This window comes from Coturnix japonica, chromosome 1, assembly GCF_001577835.2.
Source record: "Coturnix japonica isolate 7356 chromosome 1, Coturnix japonica 2.1, whole genome shotgun sequence".
NCBI classification, from domain to species: domain Eukaryota; kingdom Metazoa; phylum Chordata; class Aves; order Galliformes; family Phasianidae; genus Coturnix; species Coturnix japonica.
This window is the reverse complement of record NC_029516.1, coordinates 98,593,563-98,607,411: the sequence shown is the minus strand read 5'-3', so window position 1 is coordinate 98,607,411 and position 13,849 is coordinate 98,593,563. Positions and strand designations below refer to the sequence as shown.

Genomic DNA, 13,849 nt, shown 5'->3' with positions numbered 1-13,849 from the left:
GCTGTGGTGCCCCATCCCTGCAGGCACTCAAGGCCAGGTTGGATGGGCCCTGGGCAGCCTGAGCTGGAGGGGGGCAGCCCTGCCCACGGCTGGGGGTGGGGTGGGTGGGCTGTGAGCTCCCTTCTAACCCATCTAACTCTGTATTAACGCGGCGCTGTCTCCTCATCGAGGTGCCCTCAGCACCCGGGACAGCAGGCGCGCCCCCGCCGGCCATAACGGTAACGCAACGCGCGTGCCCGGTTGCCATCACGACGGCTGAGACGCGGAGGCAGCAGCATGTCGGAACAGAGCGACGAGGAGGGCGAGGAGGAGGCCGAGCCTTACCTGGGGGTTCGGCAGGGAGCGGGGCCTCGGGGCAGGGCGGGGAACGGAAGAGAGAAGCTACTGCTTGTGGGGGCTTTGATACCGTAGGCCCCGTGGGGAGATCTCAGGGTGCTACACCAGAGGGAGGGCTGAGCTATTTTGGCTGGGACCTATTTTCTTCACAGGTCATCCATGCTTCCCAGCAATGAGTCAAGAAGGAAAGAAGGGCCCTGTGTGCTGGGATCTGAAGGGAGAGCCTGCGGAGAAGCAGCACACGCTGGCCAGGCTCTTCTGCATGCTCTGCTTGGAGCACAGCTGGAGCACCTTTGAGAAAACGTGGCTTCCTCTAATTAGGTTGATTTCAAGCAGGTCTATTGCTCTTAAACAATTTTTCTAATTGCATTTGATTAGGAGTATGATGGTGACCGCAATAATGAAGGTGAACGGCACGGACATGGGAAAGCAGTGCTGCCCAATGGTGATAAGTATGAGGGTGAATACGAGCACAATCTCAGAAATGGGCAGGTGAGACAGTAACCAGACAGTGGCTGTGTGGTTGTGTTTCTGCAGTTCTGTGAGTCTCTGCACTATACTGAAATGAGTGAGAACTGACAAGTCTTTTACCTATATCAAATATCTTTTAGGGGACCTACAGATTTAAATCTGGTGTTTGCTACATTGGAGAATATCTTCAAAATAAAAAGCATGGCCAAGGTACATTTTATTATCCAGATGGATCAAAATATGAAGGTAAAAGCACTGAACATGGTTGCACAGATTTCTGTAATTGAAAAGACGTGTTTCTCCAGCTCCTGGAATACAAGAAGACAGCAAAGTGGAGATTATTTTAAAAAGATACATTTGCTATAAAACATTTTCCCGTTATTCCTTTTTTACTATGAGCTCCAAGAGCAGATTTATTTATTTATTTATTTATTTATTTATTCATGGGGATTTACTTGAAATACTCTGATAAGTGTGGTATTTAGTAGCAATTTATTCTAGACATGTCCTTATTTCAAGTGAGGCATTACACGTCCTGAGAAATGCCAAGCATCATGTCTAATCTGGTGCAATCTTGATAGAAGAGGGTATAATTGCTCGTATCTAATCATATGTATGATGATTAGAATTGCTGTGTTCAGTATAGACTCATACAATTATTTGAGTTGGAAGGATCCCTTAAAGGTCATGTAGTCCAACTCCCCTGCAATGAAAAGGGACACCTACAGCTACATCAGGTTCTCAGAGCCCCATCCAACCTAACCCTGAATGTGTCCAGGGATGAGACATCCAGCACCTCTCTAGGCAAACTGTTCCAGTGCTTCATCATCCTCATTGCAAAAAATGTCTTCCTTATATACAGCCTAAATCTCTCTGGTTTTAGTTTGAAAGCATTTACCCTCATCTCATCACAACAGACCCTGCTAATGAGTCTGTTGTGACACCTAGAGATGGGAATTAACAGGATATGTCTTAAGCCAGGATTAATATAGTTGAGATGACAAATACCATGGGCCTCTGTTTTCATATCGTCTTCTTTGTACTGATTTTATAGCTATTGCTTAAGAGGCAAAAAAGCATAATGAAGGCAGTGGAAGTAAATGAGCAGGGAACAAGAAGGCAGAGTTGGCAAAGACAGATAACAGAACTTGGAAACTCTGTGTATGGGGAAGCCTTTCCTTGATAACAAAGAGCAAAGAAGATAGTATCTCAATAGGGGAAGAAAACCATCCCAAGTGAAAACATTAGTATTGTCTTTGCCTCTAACGTTGAATTGTTCCTACACTTATACTCAGGTCGGAAGGTGGAAAGTTACTGGATAGTCTTGCATATGGAGCTGCTATCTACCCTGTTGTGTCTAATGATCTCATCTCATCTCATCCATCAAAATTCTCATCCATTTGTCAGATGTATAATAAATCATCCTTTTCTTTGCCACAGAGTATCAGTGCCTCTTTGATTTAATCTGTTTTGATATTAACATTGACATACTTAAATACTGATATGCAAATCAGATATGCTTAGATTTTAATCAACAAATGTTTCCCATTTACATTAGTTTTTTTGTGTTCAGTGGGAAAGAACAGGATTTGTTTTAGCAGTCAGTCATAATGGTGTCATAGTTTTCTTTTCCTTCTCTAATGAGGTGTATTCTCCACTCAGTTGAATTAATGTATGACAATTTTACAAACTGACTGCTATATCACATGACTAAATATACTGCTTCTCACTGTGTTATTGATATGTTCTTTTTAAAGGAAGCTGGGTAGATGATCAGAAACATGGGTATGGAGAATATACCTACCCAAATGGAGACACCTATGCTGGAGAATGGTTTAAGGACAACAGGTTTGTTTTGTTCTTTCAGTGATGTTTGAAGTCACTCTCTGTAGCATCACAATATGATGAATATTGGTTATTTTCAAAGTGCGGCTGACTGCAGCAAATCAAGTGCTACTGGGTGGCATTTACAATTTAGCCCAACTTGAGCCATTTCAGCCACTTAAAAATATAGTTTTAATACCTTAAGTATAACAATATCCCATGTTCTTCATATTTCATAAGATAAAACAATTTTTTTTTCCTCCCTAGGCATGGACAAGGTACATACACCTATAAAGACACTGGATCTATGTATGTTGGTGGTTGGGTAAATGGAATCCAGGAAGGAGAAGCAGAGCTTATCCACCTAAATCACAGATACAGGGGCAAGTTTTTGAAAGGAAATGTAAGTGTGCTAGAAAATGCTTAATTAATTTGAACAGTTAGCATAAAACTTTCTTAATATGATCTGTTTGCACTTAAAATGACAAGCTACATCATGTTCTTGCATAGTATTGCTTGTACCATAAATGTAGCAGATAAAACTGAATTGATCTGCAAGGAAGAAAGCCAAGTGTCTGTAACTTTGCCTTCAAACAGTATTACAGAATCACAGAATGGTTAAGGTTGGAAGAGTCCCATACAGGTCATTCACTTTAAACCCCTGATCAATCAGGGACACTCAGAGCAGGTTGCCCAGTACCATGTCCAGGCACACTTTGAAGATCTCCAAGAAGGGAGATTTTACAACTTTTCTGGCAACTTCTGCCAGTGCTCCATTACCTTCACAGCACAGAAGTGCTTCCTGGTGTTTGAATGGAACCTTTTGTGTTCCATTTTGTACCCACTGCCTCTTGTTCTGGCACTATGCGCCACTGAAAAGAGCCTCACTCCATCCTCTTTGCATCCTCCCTTCAGATGGAAGGACACTGATGGGATTCCCACTGAGCTTCTACTTTCTCAGGTTGAACAGTCCCAGCTCTCTCAGCCACTCCTCAAAGGAGAAGTGCTTCAGTCCCTTGATCATCTTTGTGGTCCTCTGTTGGACTTATACCTGCCTGTCTCTTGTATTAGTGTTGTTATTGACTAATCTATGAATTTTGTAGTAAAGCATATTTTACATTTATATGTGTAGAATTTCTTAACTTTATAGTTCTACTGACTTCTTTGCATCTTTTTGTGCAGCCTGTAGGTGGTGGTAAATACATCTTTGACATTGGATGTGAACAGCATGGTGAATACATACTGCCAGAAGAGGTAAAACAAATATTGAATGGTGTACTGAATATCGGATAACTCAGTAAATTACTGTTAATTAATATATAAAATACTTTAACATCAATACATACAGGGTGTCCTAGATTTAACTAGCCAAAAAAAAAAGGTGCAAACTTGTGGTTTCTTCAGTACTAAATAAGGTTTAATTCTGCTTTTTAATGTATCTTCCCCACTGTGTAAGCTTAGACAACTATATGATGTGATTTTTGCCCTGCTTGCGGATAGTAATGCTTTCTTCTTAAACTTCAGAAGAATCAGGATCTGCCCAAAATATTTTAGGTTTATGTGGTTTTAAACCACACAAGAACATAGATATTTGTCTGTAAATTTAACTGGTGTTGTACTTTGTTCTGAAAATGGGAAAACAAAGAAAATATTTATTATTGAATTTCTGAATTGCTTGATGTTACATCAGCAAAATGTAATTTTCAAAAGTTTCTTGTTTTAGAAACATGTCCCATCATTTTCCTGGTCCTGTAAGAAGCTTAATTTTCACAACTACTAATTGTAAAAGCAGATGGGATCAGGGCTCATTCTTCCTTCCTTCATTCTTCTTCACTTCTTCTTCTCTCCTTCACTCTTCACTCATGAACTTTCCTAAGTCTTTCTGATTAATATGATACAAAATAGCTATTGAGATAAGAAATGTATGTTAATATTTTCATTTCAAGAAAATATTCCATGTTATACCTGAACTTTATACCTCTAATGTCCAACACATTAATTCCCATTACATGCTCTTTAAAAATTCATAGAATGGCCTGGGTTGAAAAGGACCACCAGACCAGGCTGCCCAGAGCCACATCCAGCCTGGCCTTCAGTGCCTCCAGGGATGGGGCATCCACAACCTCCCTGGACAACCAGTGCATCACCATCCTCTGTGTGAAAAACTTCCTTCTGATATCTAACTTAAGCCTCCCCTGTCTCATTCTCCCTTGTCCTGTCACTGTCCACCCTTGTAAACAGACATTCCCCTTCAAGTACTGGAAGGTCACAATGAGGTCTCCCCGGAGCCTTCTCTTCTGCAAGCTAAACAAGCCCAGTTCTCTCAACCTTCCCTCACAGGAGAGGTGCTGCAGCCCCCTGATCATCTTACTGGCATTCCTCTGGACTCATTCCAAGAGCTCTGCATTTTTCTTGTGCTGGGGACCCCAGGCCTGGATGCGTTAATGCAGATGGGGCCTCACAAGAGCTGAGTAGAGGGGAACAATCACCTCCTTCTCCCTGCTGACCCCCCCTTTGTTAATGCAGCCCAGAACACAGTTGGCCTTCTGGGCTGCAAGCACACACTGCTGGCTCATGTCCAGTTCCTCATCCACCATGACCCCCAAGTCCTTCTCCAAAGGGCTGCTCTCAAGGAGGTCTTCCCCCAGTTTGTATAAATACCTGGGATTGCCCCGACCCAAAAGCAGCACCCTGCACTTGGCCTTATTGAACCTCATTAGATTTTCATGGGCCCACTTCTGCAGCCTGTCCAGGTCCCTCTGGATGGCTTCCCTTCCCTCCAATGTATCGACTGCACCGCTCAGCTTGGTGTCATCTGCAAACTTGCTGAGGGTGCACTTGATGCCATCATCTATGTCACTGATGAAGATGTTGAAGAGCACTGGTCCCAAGACCGACCCCTGAGGGACACTGCTTGTGACCAGCCTCCACCCTGACACAGAACCATTAATCACAACCCTTTGGCTGCGTCCAGCCAGCCAATTCCTAATCCACTGAACAGTCCATCCTTCTAATCATCTAATTCAACATCCTTCAAATTCTCTAATACAACATTTGTTTCATCATATAATTTCACTAAGTTTCAACTTTCTTCTACTGTATGCATTTTACCTTTTCCAAAATTTACTTTTTTTATTTTTCTGTCTCTGCACTGGACCAGTATTTTTTTATTTTTTTTTTATCAGTGGTATTTGGCTGTTACCTTAAGAAATGGAACAATATTCCTTTGAGAGAAACAGTGCTTGAATAGATCCCTCTCAGCTATTCTGTTCGAGGGAGAGATAAAATTTTATCTTTAAGAAAGAAAATGGGCAAGCATAGATCAGCCATATTGGTCAGCCAGTTTCAACAAGGTTCAAAGCATAGTTTTCTTGCGAGATTTGCCATTGAATTTCCTCCTCCTGTCAGTGCTTTAAAAGCCTGTCATGTTGCCATTTGAGCCCAGGTAAAGAGCGTTTAATGCATAAATTCATCATCTTATCTACTCCTTTAATACTTAGAAGAAGAGATCCTGGATGTTGAGAGTTGTCTTTTAGGTTAAAGGGGAGGAAGAAGATGAAGAAGAGGAGGAGTCTCCTTTACCTGCTGAGCCAACGTGGAAAGCAAAAGAAATTACTAAATTAATACTCTGGGCACCCAACGAGGAAAAAGCACCTGCTCCCAGTGAAGCACCAAATGCAGGTTTGTTCTGATGGATGTCTAGAAACCCTGTGTTTTGACTATCCTGTGAAGCCATGTTTTTCATACCTAATTTTGAATACTGTGAGAGGGATTTTTTTTTTTTCCCTCACGTTTTTTACCCTACACTTAATACTGGGGGTTTCTGGGCCTGTTCGTAAACGTGACAGTATATATGTACACTTGTTCTATCTCCCATAGCATAATATGATACAACTATCTTGGGAAGCCTGTGAATCATTTTAGTCTATGTCATCACCTTTTATACAAACTTGATTATAAGTTGTTGCAAAAATATGTGTGGGTTTTCTCAAGTGAGTAAAGTCTTAGGAGTTCACTCCGTTATTAGTTGTGGCATGAAAACGATGACTGAGTACAAATTTGTAAAAATTAATTTTCTTCAGAATTTCTAATTTCTCATATTTCTGTCACTGATGAATCTGCTGAGCACAGTGAAGTGAGCACAGTGCTGCCACCTGTGGCTGTTGTACTTGAGCTTTACTCAGTTTGTGTCAGTTCCTTTATGCAAAAGGGTTGCATCCAACAAAGGATGCAGAAGATGAGCAAATAAGGGAAGGGGAAAATGAAGGAGGAATGTACTAAGGTGAGGAATGATGGACATGTGCTTGTTCTTCCATGTACAATCAGGTTTGGAAATGATGCATGTCAATTGGATGCTACCGGGTGGCCTGTTATCAAGCTAAAGAAAACATGGGGATAGAACCCTTCTAAAGCTGTAAACTGGTTTTGAGTAGTCAAATTCATATATTGACCAGTACAAATCAGTGATACTGCAGTGCAGCATTACCTGTGCAATACAATGTTGACAGCACTTGAGGAGCTGAGTTTAAAAGTGATCACATTTGAAAGCTTTGTTTCGTACAAACATGAGAGTAGCCTGGGGAATTCAGGTATTTTTGAACACATGATTTTTGTATTGTGAATAGAACTGTATCTTCTATGTCCTCTCAAGTTAAATAAGAAACAAGACTTAGGTATTGTTATATGTTATGATTTGGAGAGACAAAGGCTAGTGTCTCACTGATTGTTCCTCTTAAAAGGCAAAGAGCTTTGAAATTTGGATGCTCAGGTTTTCTTCCAGACAGTTCAGAAGCCTGTTTTTATTCAAAATTACAAAAAGGCAACATAAAAGGAAGCATCTGTGTTTACCCATACATAACTTATAAGCCTCCATTCAACTGTGTTTTTTGCATTTGTTAAATGTTAACATTTACAAACTTCTGATGTAGGAAAACATTAGATAAATTTCTCCATCTGTAGTCAACACATTTAATAATAAATCAAAGCAAAGCAGCAATCAGAAAGGCTGTAAAAAAAACCTTGAATATTGCATAGAGGTATAACAAAAACATTAAGGGCAGGTCTTGGAATTCTGTTAATTAACTTGATCTCATTTTTCACTCGTCACCTCTGAAGGTGATCTTTTCCTTCAGCGCAGACTAGCCAATGAGCTGATCAGGTGTTTACAATTGACATCTCACAGGATCCCTCAGCTGGGATCAGATCCAGCAGAAACAGAAGCTGGCTTCCTGCATAGCTCAGCTTTGGACTTGGCAAGAATTCATTGAGCTTGATTTGTCTCAAAGTCTGCTGGACTCAAATAATTTTTACTGAACTTGATTCCAACAGAATGTAGGCCTACTACATAAAGTAGATCTGGGACCCTCACTGTTTTTTGTTTGGTTGGTTTTTATTAGAAGTATTTTTTTAAGGGCAAATGTATCCACGCATCTGTTAGAGATTGTATAAATGCATATTCTAATGTGTGAGAACACAGGAATACAATAGGTATTTTTGAAGGTCTTTTAAGTGCTTTATTTCAAGAATCAGACAGCTGGATTTTCCATTTTTTTTCAGCATAATACTGTCATAATTATTTAACAATATATTGTGCCCCTTGTCTTTATATTTATCAAGGTTAAATTACAGTTAGAGGAAATGATTTGAAAATATGTGGACTGTGAGGAGTGGATGTAGCAAAAAATCATATTTCTTGCTGTTTTATATTCTCTGTCCCGTGACCATCATTTTTACAACATAGCAATTCCATCCTTCTAACTTCATGTTTCTATGAAACTCCTCTGAACAGAAGATGTTCTTTAGCTGTTCCTGAGTTACATACAGACTGGCTGGCAGTCAGTGTGTGTGTGTACAGAGTCTGTCTGCCAGCTAAGAAACAATTTGTGTCAGTTAAGTTCAAGAACTGGTAACAAAGGAGTTAACACTGGAGTAGACAGCATGATTCCGGAATAATTTTTTAGGCTACTAGAATTGTTTTCCAGTGTTTTATTACAAAATTCATTTCAGCTTTCTGTTTATTTTTTTTAAACTGTCTTCACAGGAACTGCTAGTTTAGAAGAGGAGGAGGAAGCAGAGTAATTGGATACAACTGAAGTCAAATATAGGCAGAAAAGGAAATTGCAGAGTAAATCATTAGTTTAGGCAAACCTGCAATATTTTTATTCATATCTGTGTTATTTTTGAATAAACATTTATGTCACTGTTCTGTCTGGAATATACCTCTCCAAAACTTTTACAGTCCCAGAGTGTGCCATGTCAGGACCACTGTATTCCATAGTGGCAGGCAGTTGTTGAATTCGGTATGGGATAATTCTGGATCTATAAAGTTGAGTCCTCACACATTTATGGAATCAAAGTTTCGAAACACTTGGCGTGATAGTTCTAAAGTAGAACATATATGCATCCAATAACTGAGTGGACCACTTGTGCCTGTGGTGAGTAGATTGCTTTTGGTGATCTATGTTCATTTCTTCACAGGAAGATAGATGATTTTTGAACCTGATGAATACATCAGTATTGCCCAAAACTTCAGAACATTATATCCATCTTGGGAGATAGTTAACATGCTCAAACGTGGTCTTAGAATCATTTATGTTGGAAGTGAAGTCAGGAACTACAGGCAGCTCTGTCTGTATCCACTATCACTGGACCACCAAGTATAGAACCACATTACTTACTGTAAGCTGTTATCACTGTTCTCTGAGATATCAAGCTTAAATCTCTCCTTGCCTGATTTACAAACCTGTTGGCAGAGATGCAATTATTCCACCTTGTTAAATGGCTTCTGTATTTCCTTTTTTCCTCGAAGATTGACCTGTGGCGATGAAAGTTGAAGCACTACCTCTAGTAACAGTCATATTACCAGCTGTTAATCCCCAGGATTAACAGTAGTTACTTCTATTTTGCTCCCACAGGAGTATAGTTGATAGTCACACCAGTGAGCAAACAAGGATGAAAGTTGAAGCACTACCTCTAGTAACAGTCATATTACCAGCTGTTAATCCCCAGGATTAACAGTAGTTACTCCTGGTTTGCTCCCACGGGAGTATAGTTGATAGTCACACCAGTGAGCAAACAAGGAGGTAATGCTCATTGGACAAGGTGAATTTTGGCCATGCTTCTGCAATACTCACAATCTGGTCACTTGTCAAGCAGAAAACCTCCCATGACAGTATATCCGGTACATGGACTAGTGTCTCTATCCCCTAAAGGAGAAGGACCTCCAGCTGCTAACACTTGCTGTTTCTTTTTAGTGTTGATGCTTCATCTGGAGCCAGTTAGCTTGGAAGCATCCATTTACAGCCTCTGTTCCCCTCCCATGCCTATTGGGCCTCAATACCAACTCTCCACATTCAGGTCTGAGCAAGAATGGTGTAACATTTATCCTGGTGCTGGAAGTTATGAACTTTAACAAAGTCCCTCAGGGGAGAATCCTTCCAGCATTCCATCCAGTGCAGCCTCTAGCCATCCCTTCAACCTCACAAGTCCGGCTTATTTCTCAAGAGAAGCCCCACTAATACCTCATTTGCCCTCCCTACTGATATACAGTCTGCACATCTCCTACAAGTCCTTTATGTGATCATGCAACATCTAAATCAATACACAGAACCTCATCAAGAGGCACCAACTCAGATAGTGGATGCAACATCCCCCTGACCAATCCAGGTATAGGCTGACACTACTGATATGCCAAGGGTATGCAGTTTTTCTTTTGGTGGAAGAGATCAGGCCCAGTAGCTCGTGAGCATTGATGAGCACAGTCCCACACACTGAAGGAAAGTTTCTGCCTTCGCTCAGCACCCTAACAGTACCTTCCCCTCAGCCTCCAAAAAACAAATCAAACAAAAAAAAAGCCAACAACCAACCAACTAACAAACAAACAAAACAACCCACCACCACAACAAACAAACAAACAAGCCAAAAAATCCCAGCTATCAATACCTAATGAGAAGGAACCAGTCAATCAGAAGAGAGCTACCAGGAGATTTCAGCTGAAGAAGGCCTTTAGAAGCTACCAGAATCGAATCAAATGACACTCTATAAATAATAAGTTAAAAGTAAAGAGCAAGGTAGAGCTGCACAAGGAGATATGCTGAGAAGTTTAAGCTAGTGATAAATATGGATTAAGAGAAAATGGGGGTAGTGAGGTGAGTGACACAAAATAAACAGAGTTTATTTCTTCTCCCTGAAATATTTCTCCTATCAGAAATGTCATAGTGTGAAATTTCCCACACAAACTTTTCCCCAATGCCTTACATGTCTTTTTGGCATTTTCTTGTCACATCGTTGTGACTTCAGTAAGCATTTTTAGAGGTGATTGTCTTTTCCTCTTTTGGCTTTCTTTGGAGAAGTGATGTATTATTGCTTGATCGAAGCATACTTGGCTTGGTAATTTTTTATTCTTAATAATAACTTACAAATCATTAGTTTACCAGCTGTTTACTCACTATATTTCACTGTAAATTTGAGAAACATCAACATAATGCATTTCCCTGTTCAATTCCATTTAAAGGTAATCTTCAGTTCAAGAAGTGTTAATTCTTGAAGGATTTAGGAAATCACCTTTTTCCTTTCAGCACCCAGTGCTGTACTTTTTATTGGTTCCCTAGTGACCTCCAGTGGCAAAGCTGTGAAAAGTGCAAACCGCCTGGAATGCAGCTAAGAGCATCTGAAAGCCTCTATGGGTTAGAAAGGGCTCCTGAGAAGATGGTTTACTCCATTGGGAAACCAATGCTTTTGTAGAAGAAGGCCTTTCATTTCACTGTAACTTTCAAGAAAACCCTAAGGAGAATTTGTAAACTCAGTAATTCCTTCATCGCTATTTTAGAGAGAAATGCTCCACTGAAAGTTGTTGCACTGAGGTGTGTTAGTCCCTCTCATCCTTCTGCCTCTTCACTTTTCAGCAAAGAAGAAAGACAACAGCAGTCAGTAGTCAGTAATGGTTTACAGTTTTAAACTATTATCCCTTGTTCTATTACTCCATGCCTTTGAAAAAGGTTTCTTGCTCTTCTTCCTATGAACCCTGCTTCAATTATTAGAAGACTGCAACAATTTACTCACATACATGCCCCAAAAGGTAATGTCCTCTTGAAAGGGTCCTTGGTAGCTTTCCCTGTTCAGCCTGTAGGCTCAGCAAAAAGATTACATGTTTCCCTAAGGGACTTGGTGGGACATGGCTACAGAAAGGCAGTGCACACATAATGCTGTGTTAACTCTTACATTCACTAAGAACACCAGAGTGCTTTGCAGGTAATAGCTAAAGGTCCGTAAGTTGTAGCCACATTAATACCAAGCTGTTCCTGAGCTAACTGATGCTATTACTAACTAGAGTGAAAAAATGTCAGCATTGTCCTGAGAGTGTTTATCCATGTTCGGCATGGACACAAAGATCTCTTCACAAATCACTACTAAGCCATGTGGGTGGGTGAAGAGCAAAAGTACAGCAAAGAAGATGGCGGTTTGCCTTTTAGCCCTGCAGAAGAGCACAGGTGACTAGAGAGTCTGAAATTGTAAGTACCTTCCTTATTCTACCATTCAGAATACACGGCGTGGCTCTACTGATGAAGAAGAGCAATTTACAATGCATTTACCAACCTACAAAATCAGAGATTTTCACTGACAGAGGCATTTATACAAATGACTCTTCAGAGGCTTTTTAAATAGCACAGTTACTTTCAAGTAACTCCCTCAAGTATAGTAATGTAGTAGGTGATGTTAAATTGAACACCGCGATGTAAATTAACAACTTCTGACACAAGTTCTGTGTGACCATAAAACCCNTAGCTTGCTATTTTTTCAGGAAGACTGATGCTTCTTTTGAATAAGCTGGTACTTTTAATGAGTTGGTACTGATAATATTTCATGTTTTATATTGCATGTTATTATTTATGCAGCGTTCAAGCCTGCAGGTAACAAGAGAAAGCAAGCAGACACCTGGGAAACAATGTCTTAGCAACTAAAAAAGTTAAGGTAAAATGAGCTGCAAAGGGTAGAAATAAAGTTGTTACATTTTAAATGTGTTCTGCCAAAATTATATTGGAGAACTTATGTAAACAAATTTGCAACATAAATCCCCACTGTGGATTAGAAAATATCTGTATGTTAGCAGCATCTCTATTTGCTTCTCCCCTCCAGCAAAATATGAGCATCAAAGTGCTTCAGATTTAAGCTCTTGTTTTCCAAATGCTTAATTACGCAAGTAGTTCCATTAAGGAGGCACCTTCGGGTGAGTTGGGTTGAATGTTTTTCATCATCATGCTTCTATTTTTATGTTTTGTGAGAGGTAAGAGATGCTGCATCCCAAGCTTCCTTACCAAAAGTAAAGGAAGCTCAGGAAGATGCCAGCTGGAGGTTTTGTACAGGTTTTCTCCATGGGAGTATGCAGAAGCTATGTCTACACACATATTCAGCACAGTATGTGCTACAAGACATTCCTAAGAAATAAACCAGATTTGGGGAAATATTGGTACAGGGTTACTAGGCTTGTTTTCCAACCCCATCAGCCTCAGGACAGTAAAGCTCTCATGAGCTCCCTGGGCCAGGAGCCCACAGTTTCTTCCCCCTCCAACTGAAAAGAGCATGGAGAAATAGCCACTAAGTTAGTTATTTAACTTGAGCATTTCTCATGGTAGTACAAAACGGTGTAGGATGGACCCATAAGTCATCCACAGGGCCTGATCTATGAGATAAACACCCATGAACCTACAGTTGTCTTTGCTCCCAGGCCAGGATGGAGAGTGTGCTTCTATGTTGCCCTCTCACAAAAGAGACTGGGGCATTCTGGTCTTTACCACAGCTTTTGGATGCTTTCTCAATTTGTCATCTGAACTGTTCTGGCCTGTTGCTTATCTGGGGTCACAGATTTTGAAGGTTTGTGCTAAGTAGCAAATCTACCAAATGGATGCAGACAACAATATCCATTTCAGCTGACATGGCCTTGGGTTATATGGCCCATGGGTTAGTGGGTTTACTAGCCTATGCCGTTCCAATCCTAAAGGCCCCTTCCAATCCAACCCATTCTGTGATTCTATGATTCTGTGAACTGCAGAAATGGAAGAGAATGGGTGAATGGACAATTGCTGCTGCCAGGAGATGCTGAAGCTGCTTTTGAACATAGCAGACTACTGGGAATTTGCTTCCCAAGCAAAGTTCTGTGGTCAGGGAAAGAGTGAGGCTGCAAGACCCACCAGGAGGTTTCCTCCACAAGACATGGAGAAAA

The 13,849-nt window shown here is 40.6% G+C and overlaps 1 protein-coding gene across 3 annotated transcripts; it reads left to right on the top strand.

The window, feature by feature from the left end:
• Positions 1 to 203: 203 nt before the first annotated feature.
• Positions 204 to 10,483, top strand: RSPH1 (radial spoke head component 1). Of its 3 annotated transcripts, none has more exons than XM_032449093.1 (9): positions 204 to 330; positions 715 to 828; positions 948 to 1,053; positions 2,565 to 2,655; positions 2,899 to 3,034; positions 3,814 to 3,885; positions 6,168 to 6,312; positions 6,842 to 6,913; positions 9,109 to 10,483. In XM_032449093.1, the coding sequence occupies exons 1-8, from the start codon at positions 277 to 279 to the stop codon at positions 6,910 to 6,912; spliced, it is 789 nt and encodes a 262-aa protein (XP_032304984.1). In that variant the 5' UTR covers positions 204 to 276; the 3' UTR covers position 6,913; positions 9,109 to 10,483. The 3 variants fall into 3 exon arrangements, with proteins under 3 accessions (XP_032304984.1, XP_015738736.1, XP_015738745.1); XM_015883250.2 differs by lacking the exon at positions 9,109 to 10,483 and adding an exon at positions 8,672 to 8,845; XM_015883259.2 differs by lacking the exons at positions 6,842 to 6,913; positions 9,109 to 10,483 and adding an exon at positions 8,672 to 8,845.
• Positions 10,484 to 13,849: the final 3,366 nt, after the last annotated feature.